Source organism: Anoplophora glabripennis, unplaced genomic scaffold (assembly GCF_000390285.2).
Source record: "Anoplophora glabripennis isolate ALB-LARVAE unplaced genomic scaffold, Agla_2.0 scaffold1322, whole genome shotgun sequence".
NCBI lineage: Eukaryota > Metazoa > Arthropoda > Insecta > Coleoptera > Cerambycidae > Anoplophora > Anoplophora glabripennis.
In genome coordinates this window covers 28,281-44,526 of record NW_019417397.1, presented here as the reverse complement: position 1 = coordinate 44,526, position 16,246 = coordinate 28,281, and the positions used below count along the sequence as shown (strand labels likewise).

Sequence of the window (16,246 nt, the reverse complement as noted above, 5' to 3'; positions counted from 1 at the left end):
TGCATAAAAGAGGTCTTATGTTCATAATTTTCTTTTTTAAATTTATTATTATTTCTTATCTGATTACTCCAGTAAGTTCAAATTAAAAAAATTAAAATATAAAATTATTATGAACATTATCCCAAAGCCAGATTCAAACAATAATTGGTCTATTTGACAAGTATACATATAGGTGCATTTGTCAATCACAATAAACCTATATCACATGACTTTTATGTTTGTCAAATTCATACTTGGAGATGCACTGGTTTTATTTCTGCACTGTACAAATCTAGTGAGCATCATTTAGCAGTGGCAGTGAAAACATCATAGCTTCTGCCGTATTTATGTTAATGGCTGGATATTATTCGAAGATGAAGCAGAAATAGGAAATAAAAAGAAGCAAAATATATACAGGGTGTCCCGAAATTCATACAGCAAAATTTGGTCATACATTTTTAAGAGAAATTTAAGGGACCCGTATTTTTTCTTTTTGCCAACTGGCCCCCTCTTCCGGAGTTACAGCCCCCTGAATTCTACCCCTAAGAAGTTTTTTTTATATCTCAAAACTATGTTTTACGAGAATCACTAAATTTGGTTTTATGACATGTAGAATCTCACAGTGCTACGCTTTTTGGCGAGAAACCCCCTTAAGACACTTTTTCGTGGGCACCCTTGTCTTTGGAACCAGAAAAATTTGGTCGTTAATTTGATTTTTTTTAAAGTTATTAGTTAGCTAGAAAGCTATTGAATTTAGAAACTTTTTTGTCTCTTGATATTTGTTTCATAAAACATAATGTTATTGAGGAAAATGGCGAATCACAATATGCATTCGATCACATTTTCACATTTTTCTCGAAAACATTGCATTTTACGAAAAAAATATAAAAAAGACAAAAAGTTTTTAAATTTAATGGCTTTCTAGTGGACTGATAATTTTTATGAAATTTAAATATACGACCAAATTTTTTTGGCTCCAGACAAGAGGGCCCACGAAAAATTGTCTTAAGGGGGTTCCCCGCCAAAAAACGTTATACCATTAGATTCCACATGTCATACACCCCTGTGTACCAAATTTAGTGATTCTCGTACAACAGGGTTCTGAGATATAGAAAAAAGATTATTCTTAGGGGCGGACTTCAGGGGGCTGTAACTCCGAAAGAGGGGGCCACTTGGCAAAAATTAAAAATACGGGTTCCCTAAATTTGTCTTAAGAATTTGTGACCAAATTTTGATGGATGAATTTCGGGACACCCTGTATTAATAACAATACAATAAATAACAATTTCAATAACGAGATCGTTGCATTTGCACTTACTTCTTACTTCTTTGCAAAAAAGGAAAGTAGATAGAGAAAATAATGTTTACAATTACTCTTCTGAACTAAGTATTTACGAAAACAATGGGGTGGCATTTATTATATTCATAATAAAAACTCTTGTAATAATTTTTCCTTTCTTAAATTATATAAATTGATTTATTTACTTTTTTACTTGTCATATTATAGGCCTGACTTTAAATAAAGTTTCTATTCAACTAAAGATCCTGATTTGTCTGTGGTGATATATTTTGGGAAACCCATTTTTCTTGAAAAAACTGATAATTAAATTCTGATAAATGATGATAATTATATTATATATTGTTATATTATGTTATATTTTTCAGTAACTGTCGCACAAAAACGCATTGGTTATAAAATATAGAATTTCAGGGAAGTAATTGTAATTAATATCTCGCAAACAGTTAAAAGATAATACAACACTAAATTGAAAAAAGTTTTGTAAACAAAATGTCTGAAGAAATTGAATCTACGTTACTGTTATCTGAAATTAAGTGCATTTTTGAAAAGGAAGTCTGATGGATATTTTGCCAAAAAAAAGTAAGAACTCCGACATCAGAAAAAATAAATACATTTTTAAAAGCACCGGATAGTAGAAACTAGAAACTTATCAACACAAGTATTTTTGATTAAAATATTTTAGACAAAATTTAAACTTTAATTTTAATTATTATGGGTTGCAATGGCTATTGCGATTAGTGGTGAGTGCCGCAGAAGATAACTCTGGAAGTTAGAAATTAGTAATTTAGAAGATATAAATTAAAGATTATAAAGTAGCAGGAATAAACAAATTTGGAAAAAGCCTCAAGAAATTGCATCCTATTTAAAATTAGCAAACTCATGGCTAGAGTTTGCCCAGTATTCCAGAGTGGGGATAAATCCCAGATTGAAAATTACAGGCCTATATCAATAATTTCAATTTTTTCAATGGTATTTGAAATAGTACTTATGACTGCATCTAAATATCTGTACGTAATTTAATTTCTCCTTATCAATATGAGTTCGTAAGTGGTGGGTCTACTGTAACCAATCTTGCTTGATTATGATCTGTTAACCAATCAGTGTGATGTTATTAGTTTGACTGTTAGAAGAATTTGTATATCGTTAGTGTTTTTTTATATAAGTTGCTTCATAACTCATTTGTGCAAATTTACTTTCAGATATTAATATCCATGTTCCTAGAATTAATTCAAGAAGTAGTATTACTTTTAGATGTTCTAGGTCTAAGACAAATATATTACTGAGGTCACCGCTATATGTTATGTGTGTTAACTAATAACTTCAATTGTATAAGCCATCCATATGACAGTTTTAAAAGCTCATTAAAGGATCGTATTAAAATTGCTACTGATCACTTCGCCAATTGACTGATTATTTTTGTAGTATTTTATTTCTTTACTACATTCAGTATTTGTTATTGTATTGTGTTTGTATTTACTTAATATTATTTTTGTTTATATTACCTAATTGGGTTAAACCCTAAATGGGTTTTCTGTTGTGCAATAAAGCACTATTATTATATTGTTATTGAATACAAAACAGGAGTAGTGTTAAATGAATAGGTTACATTTTAATAGATATCTAGTACATTTAAAACTCGGATACAGTAGTGAGTTATTGACTAATTCTTGGATACCATTCAGCGTATATAAAAGGAAATATATATTTTAAAATAGTCAGCATCGTTATTTACTGCTGTTAAATAATCTTTTAAAAATGTTTGTTACTAGTTAACTGTTGTCTGTACTGTATAAAAAAAAATAAGTCTGACAGATGATTTTTATGAAGTTTTCGTTGTAGTAGCAAAGTTGTTAACAAAGAATAAACGTATTCGTTTTGGGTTTTGGTTTTGCTGGAGAAAAACTGAAAACATATCAAATGAGTGATAAAGTAGAGAAAACTGAGATTAGAAGAACATATTTAAAATAAAGAACACAAATGGTAGGACTCAACAGTGTTACAGTGCTTATCTTAGAGGCAAATAAATTTAACAATTGGCATTTTAGAATAGTGGGCATATTAAAAAGGGAAATATGCAATGAAGCCTTGGAAGGACCACCAGGAGAAAATGTAACAATTGAAGTTAGGAGCAGATATAATAAGGCCGATGCAAAAGCACAGATTATTATAGTACAGAGTGTGTCCGACAAGCACCTAGATATAATTAAAGATTATGAATATGCAAAGGATCAAATAGCAGATTTAAAAGACATATTCGTCAGATCCAGTTCATTTACAAAACTATGTTTATGGAAAAAGCTACTCAATTTAAAGCTTGGAATAAATGAAAAGTTGGAAAACCACTTCTTGAAATTTGACACAATAATCAGAAAGCTAAAAGACCTTGGTTCAAATATTGATGAAGGTGACAAAGTATGCCATTTGTTATTATCTTTATCGTTGAAATGGATTTTGTGAAAGCTAGGCTACTAGATGAATAAATTAAGTTCAAGTCACATGAAGAGATAAGAATGAAGTAAGCTTCAAGGTAAAGCAACAACAAAGGGGTGCTATACATGTGGCAGCCAATATCATTTTCAGGCATAGTGCCCAGAACGCTCCCCGAAAGATCAAGGCACAAGAAAGGTTTTTCAAATAAAGGAAGATGGTATGAAAAAAGCAAGGTTAGTTGCTAAAGGTTTCCAAGTACCTAATGCTGGAGAAGAATTCACTAGTTATGCTCCAGTATGTGGAATTTCAACCATAAGAGTTTTAATCTATGTTTCTGTGCAAAAGGCTTGGAGATTAACCAACAGCATTTTTAAATGGTTTACTGGATAATGATGTTTACATAAAAAGACCTGAAGGTTTAAATAGTGAATCAAATTACAAAATTAAACTGTGCATTATATGGTCTACGAAATTCACCCAAATGTTGGAATATGAAAGGACCCCGCACTAAACTTATGGGAATTGGTTCCCAGTCAAATTGGCTGAAATTTCAGTATGTTATACTTCAAGCCATTCTGAACAAATGTCTCCATGGGCACATAATCTGGAAATGCTCATATTCAGAGATACAGGGTCCCGAATGATTTTAAAACCATGGACGCGCACGGGGAGCTAAACGGACACTCAAAAAAAGAAAGTATATATTCAGGCCAAAAAAAGGCCGAAAACGCTATAATCGGGGTAAAATTGTCCGCTCTTTCCGAATTTGATACTAGTTTTGAGCTACCACCCTTCTAGGGGGTGGAAATGGGGGTTGAAGGGGACGAAATCGCAAAAATAAAAAGTCAGTGAACAGCAGCATTTATAAGGGCCAGAATTGGTCAAATGGGGGACTTTTATGAGCTTTCATAAAAAATCTACATGCAAATAAAGAATTACAATCTAAATGCGTTAGTTCTGAGAAATGTGGCGATATATTTACTAAGGCTTTGGGAAAAGGAAAATTCCACAAGTTTAGGCGGAGTTTGTTAAGCTGGTGATTTTGTAATAACGTTTAGTCTGACAAATTAACTAAGTTAAGAAGTTTATGTTATTATGTTCATGTTCAGCAATTGTATGTATTATGTTTATTTACGGTGATAATACATTTCAATTGAGGAACAGTGTTAAATAATCTTCTGAAAATGTTTGTTACTACTTAACTGTTGACTGTACCGTATTTCTATTTCTGTTGTTCTGTGGCTAGACAGATCATAAAAAAAATAAGTCTGGCAGATGACTAAGATATTTTCGTTGTAGTAGCAAAGTTGTTAACAAAAATTAAACGTATTCGTTTTGGGTTTTTGTTTTAATATAACTATAAAAAATGCACCATCAGGGATTAAAAACAAAAGTAACATAGAAATTAAAAAAAAGTGGTTATAACCAAAAGTACATAGTACATAAACATTAATTTATGAATGATAACCCTTTCCTGTAGCAATGTCGGAGTAAATTTTGCAAAATAATCGTCACATAAAATAAAAAAAATATTTATAATATCATATAGGCCAGTTCCTGTATCTAAATTTAACCTATCGAAATTTTTATACGAGAGCCATACTCATATTTTTGTTTTGTTTTTTCCTGGCAAAACATTTATTCCTTTTTTACTTCATTAAAATTTGATCTTATCTTTTGGAAAAATGAGTGAGAAAAACATTTTGACGTGACCATCATTTTAAAAAAGAATATCTCACAAGTAAAATCAACTGTCATATTTATTATTTAATACTATTTCAATAGTATTTAATACTAGGGAACAACTGATAAAACTTATAGTCCCTATATTGAGAGAGTACCACAAATACTCCATTTTGACTTCTGAAAAAAGGCATGATATTTGAAGTTGATACAAATGAATAGCACAATAGACCATACAATAACCTAATTTAAGTGAAAGAGGAACTTAATAAATTTAAAATGATTATCTACTATACAAAGCTTTTGAAAGCAAGTCTTCTCTGCTGATAGATTTCAATTTTTTTTTTATTTTTTACATCCAGATAAAAGACAAAATTCTTGTTTATTCAAATTTCTACAGTTAGGACACAGCAAAAAAAACAAGATAACTATAAGTTGACATATGTATGGCATTGACCATGATATTCAATCAAACTTCAATTGACTCGAGTTTTGTTAGTATAATAATGATGTGATTGGTCTAAAATAATAAAAATAAATCAATATAATTTATTTCCAACTCTATTGTAAGTATTAATAATTAAAACATGAACTTAATTTACTTTCATATTGTTTGTAATTATTTTATTGTTTGTCACACTAAAATGAAGAAAATTAAAATATTTAGTATTTAATTAGAAAATAACTAAACTTATTATCTAAAATATTAACCTGTTTCTGTGTTTTCTTTTTTTCTTTTTTATGCTGCTCTCTTTCGAAGTTAATTGTGGAGGTTCTGGGCTTGGCGTATGTACCAACTGATATCGAATAGCTTGAGTTTTTTCTTGTTCTCTCTCTTTTTCCCTTTCAATCGCCTCTTGTTTTTCTTTTTCAAGTAATGCTGCACTTTTTGCTAATTTCTCCTTGGCCTGTCTATCCGGATCAAAACTGCTACCATCCACAAAATATTCAGAAATTCCAAAAGCTTCCCGAAGACGAGCATTCTTCTCCTGTTGTGCTTCAGCTACTTGATGAGTTTCTGTCACACTAAAACAAAATAGTATATATAAAGACCTTGTTGAATGTTAATTGAAATATTAAGATGGTATGTTCATTAAAATATTTAAGGAATATTTCAAGTTGGATGTAATACTATTGCATTCTCTGAAAGAGAAGAGATATGTAGACGGTTAAATTAGGGCATAATTTAGTGACGATTTTTCAGAAAGCAAATCTTTTCATTAGTTTTTACATTATTTTTGCAAAATGCAAAGTTTTCAATGTCAATTTTATTGTTTTCCGGATTTAATTGAATAACTACATAAAAATAGTAAATAATAAGTCTGTCAATTTTTTCCCTCCATTCGAATGAAGAATTAGATATTTAGTCTGTCTTTTAGCAGATATTATAAACAATATTAACAAATGTTGAAGATAATATCAAGTTCATCGCCTTTTTTAAATTTTATGCTGTTATAATCTCAATAAAATTTAATTTTTTTATTTGTAAAAAAAATAAATTACCTATATATTTGAAGAAAAGTAACACTGATGATGACTTTTCTACTTTAAAACATCACAAAACAGTAACATATAGGTATGATACAATTAGAAGAAATTAAAGAATCCAGTGGCGCAATATTAATAAATAATTTAGCAAATTTTTAATTTTACTTTGGTCCAAATTTAATCAGTCTAATTGTAAGTGAAACATTTTCAGATATTTGTCTAATTCTATATTTATCAAAATCATTCAGCCCCTGTATTTCAAAAGCTAACGTCCGTCAGATGAATATCGTGATTAAATATTAATTGGGCCTTTTACCGCAACTTAAAATATTTTCTTTTGCAGATGACATTATTGGATAAAGAAAATTTTCTTTGAAACAAAAAAAATTGACCATTTCTACAAAACTATACAGGGTGTTCCTAAATAAGTGTCGCAACAAAAAACTGTAAATTCCTCTTGAAACATGACGACATGATGAAAAAGAAACATTTTTTTCCTCTTCCATTTTTCTCTCCGGGCTTTCGTTTTCGAGATACACGGTGTCAAAACTTTAATTTTTTTTTAGTTTTTCGCCAATATCTTAGGAATCGTTTGAACTACAGGACTGAGCTTTTGTACACACATTACCACTATTAATAGCTACTTTTTCGCACCCTTCTCGAATTCATTGGACGTGCCAGTGGTGGAGATTTTAAGGTATCGTAAGGGTTTTTCCCCCCCTAAATTTTACGCCACTGGAAAAATTGACTTTTGACAGCAAATTCTAAAGCGCCAATGAATTTTACACAATAAGAGTTCTCTTGGTTCATTGCTCTAAAGTCAACCGTTTTCAAGAAAAATGACTTTTTATGAACAAAAGCAAACATTTTGCTAACGTTTCGAAAATCTTTTGTAATTCAAAAAATAGGTAGTAATAATTAACAATTTTAACGAAATTTAACAACAGATAGGATTTTAACTTTTTTTTATCAATTTGGCGAGTAAAATTTACAGAAACTGTTCAAAATTACGTCCGTTGGCTTGAATGCACGCATTACATCTTCTAATCATGTTTCTTTCTGCCGCTGCGGTTTCACCTCTATCGGTCAATTTTCGATAGTATTGACATGGATTTCGTAAACGATGCATTTCGTTCTCCGGATGTTCTGTTCAGTTACTTGCACTTGCAAAATGTTCAAAATGCAAAATGCAAAATGCAAAAAATTTTCGAAACGTTAGCAAAATGTTTGCTTTTGTTCATAAAAAGTAATTTATCTTGAAAACGGTTGACTTTAGAGCAATGAACCAAGAGAACGCTTATTGTGTAAAATTCATTGGCGCTTTAGAATTTGCTGTCAAAAGTCAATTTTTCCAGTGGCGTAAAATTTAGGGGGGAAAACACTTACGATACCTTAAAATCTCCACCACTGGCACGTCCAATGAATTCGAGAAGGGTGCGAAAAAGTAGCTATTAATAGTGGTAATGTGTGTACAAAAGCTCAGTCCTGTAGTTCAAACGATTTCCAAGATATTGGCGAAAAACTAAAAAATAATTAAAGTTTTGACACCGTGTATCTCGAAAACGAAAGCCCGATGAGAAAAATGGAAGAGAAAAAAAATGTTTCTTTTTTCAAGAGGAATTTACAGTTTTCCGTTGCGATACTTATTTATTAACACCCTGTATACTAGAGCAGTAGCCGAAAAAAACGTGTAGCGTTCCTTAGAAGTAACTCTATATTAAACTAAGGCACTATAGCAGTATCCGCGCTTGTTGGTGCGAACAGATGCATATTATCACAATATAAAGATGCTCGTATACTGTAATATTATGCCGCTGTTTGTCGGTCCTCCTCGGTACCGCATAGAGGTCAGTCATTGTATTTTTCGGGAAAAAAATACTATTAGAAGTTTCTCTGCGGAAACGTGTTATAACCAAAATATCAAAAAATCAAAACGAGACTAGTTGTGAAACTTTATTTAAACAATGGTCAAAGTTATGGAAAAGTGGTTTTTTGACTCGTGTAAAAAAACTGTTATTCATAGCGAAAAAAGGTTTATACAAAAAAGGTATAAACCTGTAAAATGAGACAAGTCCGATTAAATTCCGATAATTTGTTTATGCGCGAGTTTAAAAATGGTCGAAAATGACCGTTTTTTTTTCAATTGCTAATAATTTGTGCAATTTTCATCGCAAACACTTGTAATTCAGGATTTTTGAAGCTCTCTGCACCCTTAATAAGTGGTAAAAATTTCAGCCCGAAAGCTTCATTAGTTTAGCGTTGTCGGAATTTGTTATCTAAGAAGATGCTGTTTTCAATTCATTTTGCCCAAGTTCACAGGCGTTGTAGAGTTTCGATCATTAGTTACTTCTGTACCTAAATAGTTGTACTGACAAATGCATTTACTGAGAATTTGATTTTTCAAATTTAATTTGTTTAAAAATGACTGAAAAAATGTTAACATTTATTAAATTGTTTGTAAATTTCGGGTTGAAGTATTGTTAATTTCGTTAATACAATAGCCGCTCAATCAGTTTTCTGCGCGCAACCAGACGCGCAGCGCGCATGCACCGCCTTGCTCTCCCCACTCGTTCGCTGGACCAAGTAATAGAACGTATCGCCGCTATCTTCTTTTTTGTAATTAAATAGTTGAATTAATCTTCATGACCTTAATATTAATGTAGGACATGAAAATATAGCTCTTAATGTATACTCTCTCTAAATTTCAGCTCTTAATATTAATAATAATAATAATTAACGTCATAGCCATTAAATAAAAAAAAATTATCTCGGCTTCTAATCAACAACGATTTTTTTTTTAATTCGAAGAAAAATAGTACAAACTAAACTACAGAAGTTACTATTTCACTTTATAATAATTACCTATCTTAATAATTTAATAAATATTAACATTTCAGTCATTTTTAAACAAATTAAATTTGAAAAATTAAATTCTCAATAAATGCATGTTAATATAACTATTTAGGTACAAAAGCAACTAATGATCGAAACTCTACAACGCCTGTAAGCTTGGGAGAAATGAATTGAAAACAGCATTTTCTTAGATAACAAATTCCGGCAACGCCAAAGGTGTAGCATTTTGAACTGCTACTTTTCTTATTCATTAATTAATTAGGATTAATGTATGTATATTTACTAACAACGCTACTTTTAAATTAGTATTTCTTCTTGGTATTCTGTCATATTTTTTACTTCTTTCGAATTGCACCTACACGCTCTCCTGTTTTATCGCCATTGAGATTTCCTGGTTGCTGCTATTCATGATATTGTCTTAAGTATTCGATACAATAGGCAACCAACACACCACTTCTAAAAATCGCTGCAATGATATTCGCAAAAAGTGTCCTCTAGCTGAGGTCAGAAAATAACATCTAACTGGGAGAGACGGACGGGTTCTAGTGAAGTAAAAAGCACTGGGTGGATTGTGATTGATTTTGCAGTTTTCCATTTTCTTGGGGTTTGAAAAACCACCTTTTCTAGTGCTGATGCTGTGTGCCGTCTGTACCCAGAGGCCTCTCGATAAAGGTTTTCCGAGACGCTTTTCTGTCAATATCTACATTACGTTCGATGGTGATTTTGATTACGTCAATTTAAATCCTTCCACAGAAGGTGAGTTGAAATTCAAATGCATTTTTCTAGCTCATAGTACTTATGTAGGTAATTGTTCTATTTTAGGGTTTTAGGATAAGTTTGATAAGCTCCGACATTTCGTCTAAGTCCAGCTTTGGAGGACTATTCACTAGTGACTTCCTGTTGCCCATAAGGGCGTCGTCATTACATTTTGTTTGGCCCACGTTCATCATTAGCTACCACAGTGTTCCCACAGCGATCCATATACACTGGTCAACAAAACCTAGGACTGGATAGACAGTATTTTGTTTCAAAGTACCTCGTTGCCACCTAAGAAGCAATATCTTATTCCACTCTCAGACAATCAGATAAGCCTCATATATTTATTAAAAATTTTGTTGTTGTTTATATATAACTATTTTACTACTATTTAAACCTACTAAAGCATATATTGAAAACGTATGTAACGCACGATTATAGTACTATGAATATGCGCTCTTAGCCCATGTTTAAATATTTTTACCAGTTTTGTTTCTGACAGTACAACCTGTCAAAATAGTTATATTAAAAACCATTCAATTTTTTTTATTATTTGTTCTATCACTTAACTTTAAATAATATTTTTTTTATATCTACTAGATTCATTTACAATCCACTTTGCCATTTTGGGTGTTGAAATAAATAGTTTTAAAATTTTATCTACTACAATTTTTTATTTCATTCACTCTACCATTAATTTTTTTAATATCTTTGTTTCACGATTTTGATTTCGTAACTTGGCAAAATCGAGAGTACTCCGCACATTTCAAGGGAAGTTACGTGGCGCCCAGTACAACCTACCTCGATGATACCAAAAAATTATTACAATCCGCGACCCTATTGCTCTCTGACGAAAAGCTGCCGTACGCTAGTGTCGGATCCCCGATGATAATTTTTTTGTCTAAAGGGACCCTGCAAAGTAATTAAGTTTTCGGGCTGAAATGTTAACCACTTATTAAGGGTGCAAAGAGCTTCAAAAATCCTTACAAGTATCTGAGATGAAAATTGCACTAATTAGGTATTAGCAATTAAAAAAAACGGCCATTTTCGACAATTTTTGAGCTCTCGTGAATAACAAATTTAATCGAACTTGTCTCATTTTACAGGTTTATTTAATAACTACCTTTTTTGTATAAACCTTTTTCGCTACGAATAATAGTTTTTTTACACAAGTCAAAAAACCACTTTTCTATAACTTTGACCATTGAAGTTTCCCAACTAGTCTCGAATTTAATTTTTGATATATTGTTTATAACACGTTTCCGAACAATATTCCGCAGAGAAACTTCTAATAGTATTTTTTTTCTGAAACAGACTGTTTCATGTCAATAATGACTGGAGTATAATAGTCCAAGCATTCTGTCACGGATTAATGTTAAATTTGCAGAAATTATTACCTGGACAAAAAAAATATGACCGTATAGAAAATTAAATTTTAAATTGAGTTTCTTGTTCTTTAAACTCGATCCAAAATGGCGAACATGATTAAAAAAAAATAGCAAAGTTGCAAAAAACGGTTTTTCTAAAATAACTAAAAAAATGTAGAACCGATTGAAAAATTTTAAATGAGAAAGTTGTAGGTTTCAAAAAGATCTATCGACTGATTTTTTGCTTTGTTACTTTTCGAGATATATCGAAAAAACCGTTAAAAATCTTCTCTTTTCTCTTCTTCTATAACTCGTTTACATCTACGTTCCCATACTTGCTATTTACTGCAAGCATAGCCCGCGGCAAGCCAAAAAAGTATTTTTGAAAAATTTAAAAATATTAATTATTTTTCGATATTTAAATTTTAATTTTCTATACGGTCATATTTTTTTTTGTAAAGGTAATAATTTCTGTAAGCATTTCTCTATAATGCTTGGACTATAAGCGCTCACTTATCCGCGCCGAACGCAACGCACGCACCACGCGAATCGCAATGTTTCGTTTTTCGTAGTGCGCTTAAGGCGACTCGAGCCAGTTAGCGCAAATGCATATAAAACAATATAAAATATATGTTGTTTCGATTCGGATGGTGCGTGCGTTGCATTCGACGCGAATAAGTGAAAAAGAAAATTTTGGAAAAAGGTGAAATTAAGTTGCCCTTTACAACTAACAAAGTAGAACATTCAAATTCTCCAAGGGTCAGGCAAAAGTCGTTTGGGAATTCGTTCTTTTTGCATTAAATAGAGCTTATTTTTACGGTAATTAAAAAAAAGAGAAATCACCTACGCCTCTTTGTTCCCAATATATATTTTTTTTATAACGTTAATTTTGAATTAAGTATTCGACGTATCGGACCGGGATTTTAGAGCCAATTAAAGAAAGGGTTTATGTTCAAAAAGTATTACATTGATAGTTCATGTAATAAACGCGTCAGCAGCAGTAAAACTTAACGTTAATGACCGGCCAGCACGCGAGGGAAAGCCGCCCTCAACATTTCAAATAGTGATGGGCATAATCGAGCAATTTCGATAATGGAGTTATCGGTAATCGAGTACTTCTAATAATCGAGTGATTACTCGAGATACGAGATATTGGTCATCTTCATCCCATCTGCGCACACATATGTTTGCATTAGTCATATATTAAGCTCACGCACTTCAAAACCTAAAAAAAAGAAAAGTCACGCAATCAACGACTACTTGCAGTATGCAACAACATTTAAGGGCGCAGCCGCAGGGTAATAATCACTCGAGTGGGTGGGAGTGAACATCTCGAGTGATCTCAATAATCCAGTGCCACTAATTTCAAATTCGATTCGGTCTCTATCTCGAGAACATCTCGATCAGTTTTGATGATTTTTCTTATTTTAGATAGGTAATTGCCTACAACAAAAAACAATTAATTTTACGATATGTCGTCTATATTTTCATGGACAATAAAAAAAGTGAAAAACATGTAATTTTAATGTAACTTATTTGCAATTTGCCGACTTAGTGTCACTTATTTCTAGTTACTTTTTTGATCTTATACCCTTCCCCGTCATAAAGAGTAATAAAATGTCTAATAATATTTTTTTCACATTCAAACTCTAATTCAACCCTGTATTGATCTAGCCCCGGCTTTAGATATCGATATGAATATTCATACAATATACAATATAAGATATTATTCAGGTAAGAATAAGCGTATTGCTTGTTATGTTTTTTAAAAGATTGTAAAAATTTAAATTGATTGTTAAGACAGACTAACAGCAATGTTATCTATTGAAAAATCTGTAACAAAAGCCAGATCCGTGTAATTTATGGGGCGATTTTCGGAAAGACTGGAGCTCAATAGTTCTATTAGGCCTTCTAAAAATAACTACGGGCAGACGAGGGTCAAGTAGTAAAGGTGTCATATTTGTATTTAGAGGGTGGTCTGAAAAGCTTTTGTCGCGGAGACTAATAAATTTACAAACCGATAATTAGAATAACCCCAAGAACACTTCGGGTTAAGTAACTCCTTGAAAACGTATCACCATGTGACAGACATCCGGGGTTGCGTCCGGGAGGCGCCAGCCTATGCTGGGGCAGAACAAAGAAACCGATACTTTTAATTTAATTTAATTTAATTTAATTTTTAATAACGCGAGAAATGCATTCCAATGGACGTAGGAATTCCAAGAATAAGTTGTTAGAAGTTGTTAAAAAATAATAATAGATCAAATAGCTGGTTTTTAGGCGGATTTTCCAAGTTATAAGAATAGATTAAATGAGATTGACTAATCCTTCCCGTATTGCTACACGGAGTCACTAGAGGAAGGCTAGGGTTACTTGTAAGTCCAGTTAGTCCAGAATTATTTATATAAATGTAAACTCAGTCCATTAGATAACTATTAACATGGCATAGTTATGCCAAACCGTCCCGATATTCAGGGTTCCCCCCAGTAAGATAAGATCATAAACGTCTGGACCCAAGAAATGGGCGTGCCGAAGCGAGGTGTCGAATTCAGGAGAGATCTCCGAAAAAACACAGTTCTTCCTTGGGTTCCACATTGAGCAGTCTACTTAGTTTTAGAGTCTCGGGTTAATTTAATAATGGATAAAGTCATTCCAAATTTTGCTATGGATCGCGCATTCCCTGAATCTCGGTACACTGTCGCGTGTTAATAAATTAATTAACAATGTTGTTCGAGCCCGTTGTGTCGTCATTTTGTTTGTTTGTTTTGTTTTTATTGTTATTAAAACCCTTCTTGGAAGTTTTGGTGTTTCTTTCTTGTTCTTTCAACTTAAGTGTCATCCTATACAACCAACCACTGGATTACCTTGTACATGAGCGACATACGGTAAGTGCCTGGTATTCATTCTCTGAACGTATAACATTTCTAAGTTCCCACGTATTAATTAAAGTATAATAATAATTATAAACTCCCTTTCGAGAATTAAATAGTAGACTCTTTTACAAGTTAATATCGTTATGATACTGGTCATAACGGTAGATAGATAAATGAAGAAATAACCCCTCAGGTTACAAATCAATGGTGCAAAACGTACCAAACTTTAATGGAAAAGTAATTGAAAAGTTTATTTCGGACAAAAACAGAAGAACTTTCACTATAAAAAATCATGTTGAACACATTTTTCCTATTACATATTTCAATAGTGCTTAAAATAAAACTATCCAATTATATTTGATTTTTCTTCAGTACTTTGTACCAAAATTTTTAAGCCCTCCCTGGTCAAGTGGAAGTCAAGAGCCGGTACTGATGATTTCTGCTAAAATGATTCGTTAGTGCTCCATAAGTAATTCTTTAAAACCATTAATAATACTCTAAAGGGCTCTTATTGACTATAAAATTAACCGTAATAATTGTACGATTTTTTCAAAAATTAGTTTTGATATCAAGTCAATAATATTACATAACAGTTTTGTCGAGAAAATGTTTGTTTTGAAACAACAGCCAACCCTTACATACAGTTAAAATTGACCTTAATTAACAAGTATAAAGTGTAAAAAAAGCAAGATTTTAATATAAAAAAAAATAAAAATTCATATAATAAATCTATGTTCACATTTAAAATACACATATAAATATTAAGGTTTTTTTTTACACCTAGAGCTAAAGACTAGGTAACCCAACTGGCATTCTTACGCAATGTTATTTCGACGCGATACTACGAAAACATGCTATCTAAAATTATACTTGGAAAAGATGTTATCTAAAATTGTGTGCTATTGTGTGTGTGTGTGTGTGTGTGTATTAAGCTTAGAAAACATACTAGCTTAGATCTTTAAGAAAAAAAACATGCTATCTCACACAAAAGTAAGTTTGACAAGAAATTTAAGTTGGCTACATTGGCGTTGAAATGCACATCGAATGATTGAAACCGTCCACTTATAATAAACTTATATAATACTTATATTTTTCTAAAAGTAAGGAATATTTATGTTCAGGTACACTGTTTATTTTATTTTTTTCATTCAACATTTTTCAATTAATTTTGTTAACTTACTGTTACAAACGACAAAATTGTTAATTAAAAAAATAGAATAATATGCAGTGTGCTGCAACACGTACATCACTCGACGTTTTTGAAATAACAAATTATAAAAAAATAGTGTAAGTATATCTTAAAATATAAAAATGTTTATTATTACTAAAAATTATTCGATTTTTTTCATACAAGTTTGCTTTGATATAAAAATTAATAGCGCACTCTTAACTGATTTGTAGTCACTACTCTTGATACACTTTTTTTACAAAATCTGGGATCCACAATTTATTCTGAAAATAATTTTTTCTACAAAACTGTTAAAAGTGGGCTTTTTAATTGTCATTTTTGATGTTAA

General features: G+C 31.5%; 1 protein-coding gene across 1 annotated transcript in view; it reads right to left on the bottom strand.

Moving 5' to 3' along the window:
• The window catches only part of LOC108915698 (serine/arginine repetitive matrix protein 2), a 60,189-nt gene that overhangs the window by 18,362 nt on the left and 25,581 nt on the right, over positions 1–16,246 (bottom strand). The window contains exon 4 of the mRNA XM_018721805.1: positions 6,104–6,418. Coding sequence (XP_018577321.1) covers positions 6,104–6,418 — 315 coding nt within the window. The remainder of the gene's footprint in view (positions 1–6,103; positions 6,419–16,246) is intronic.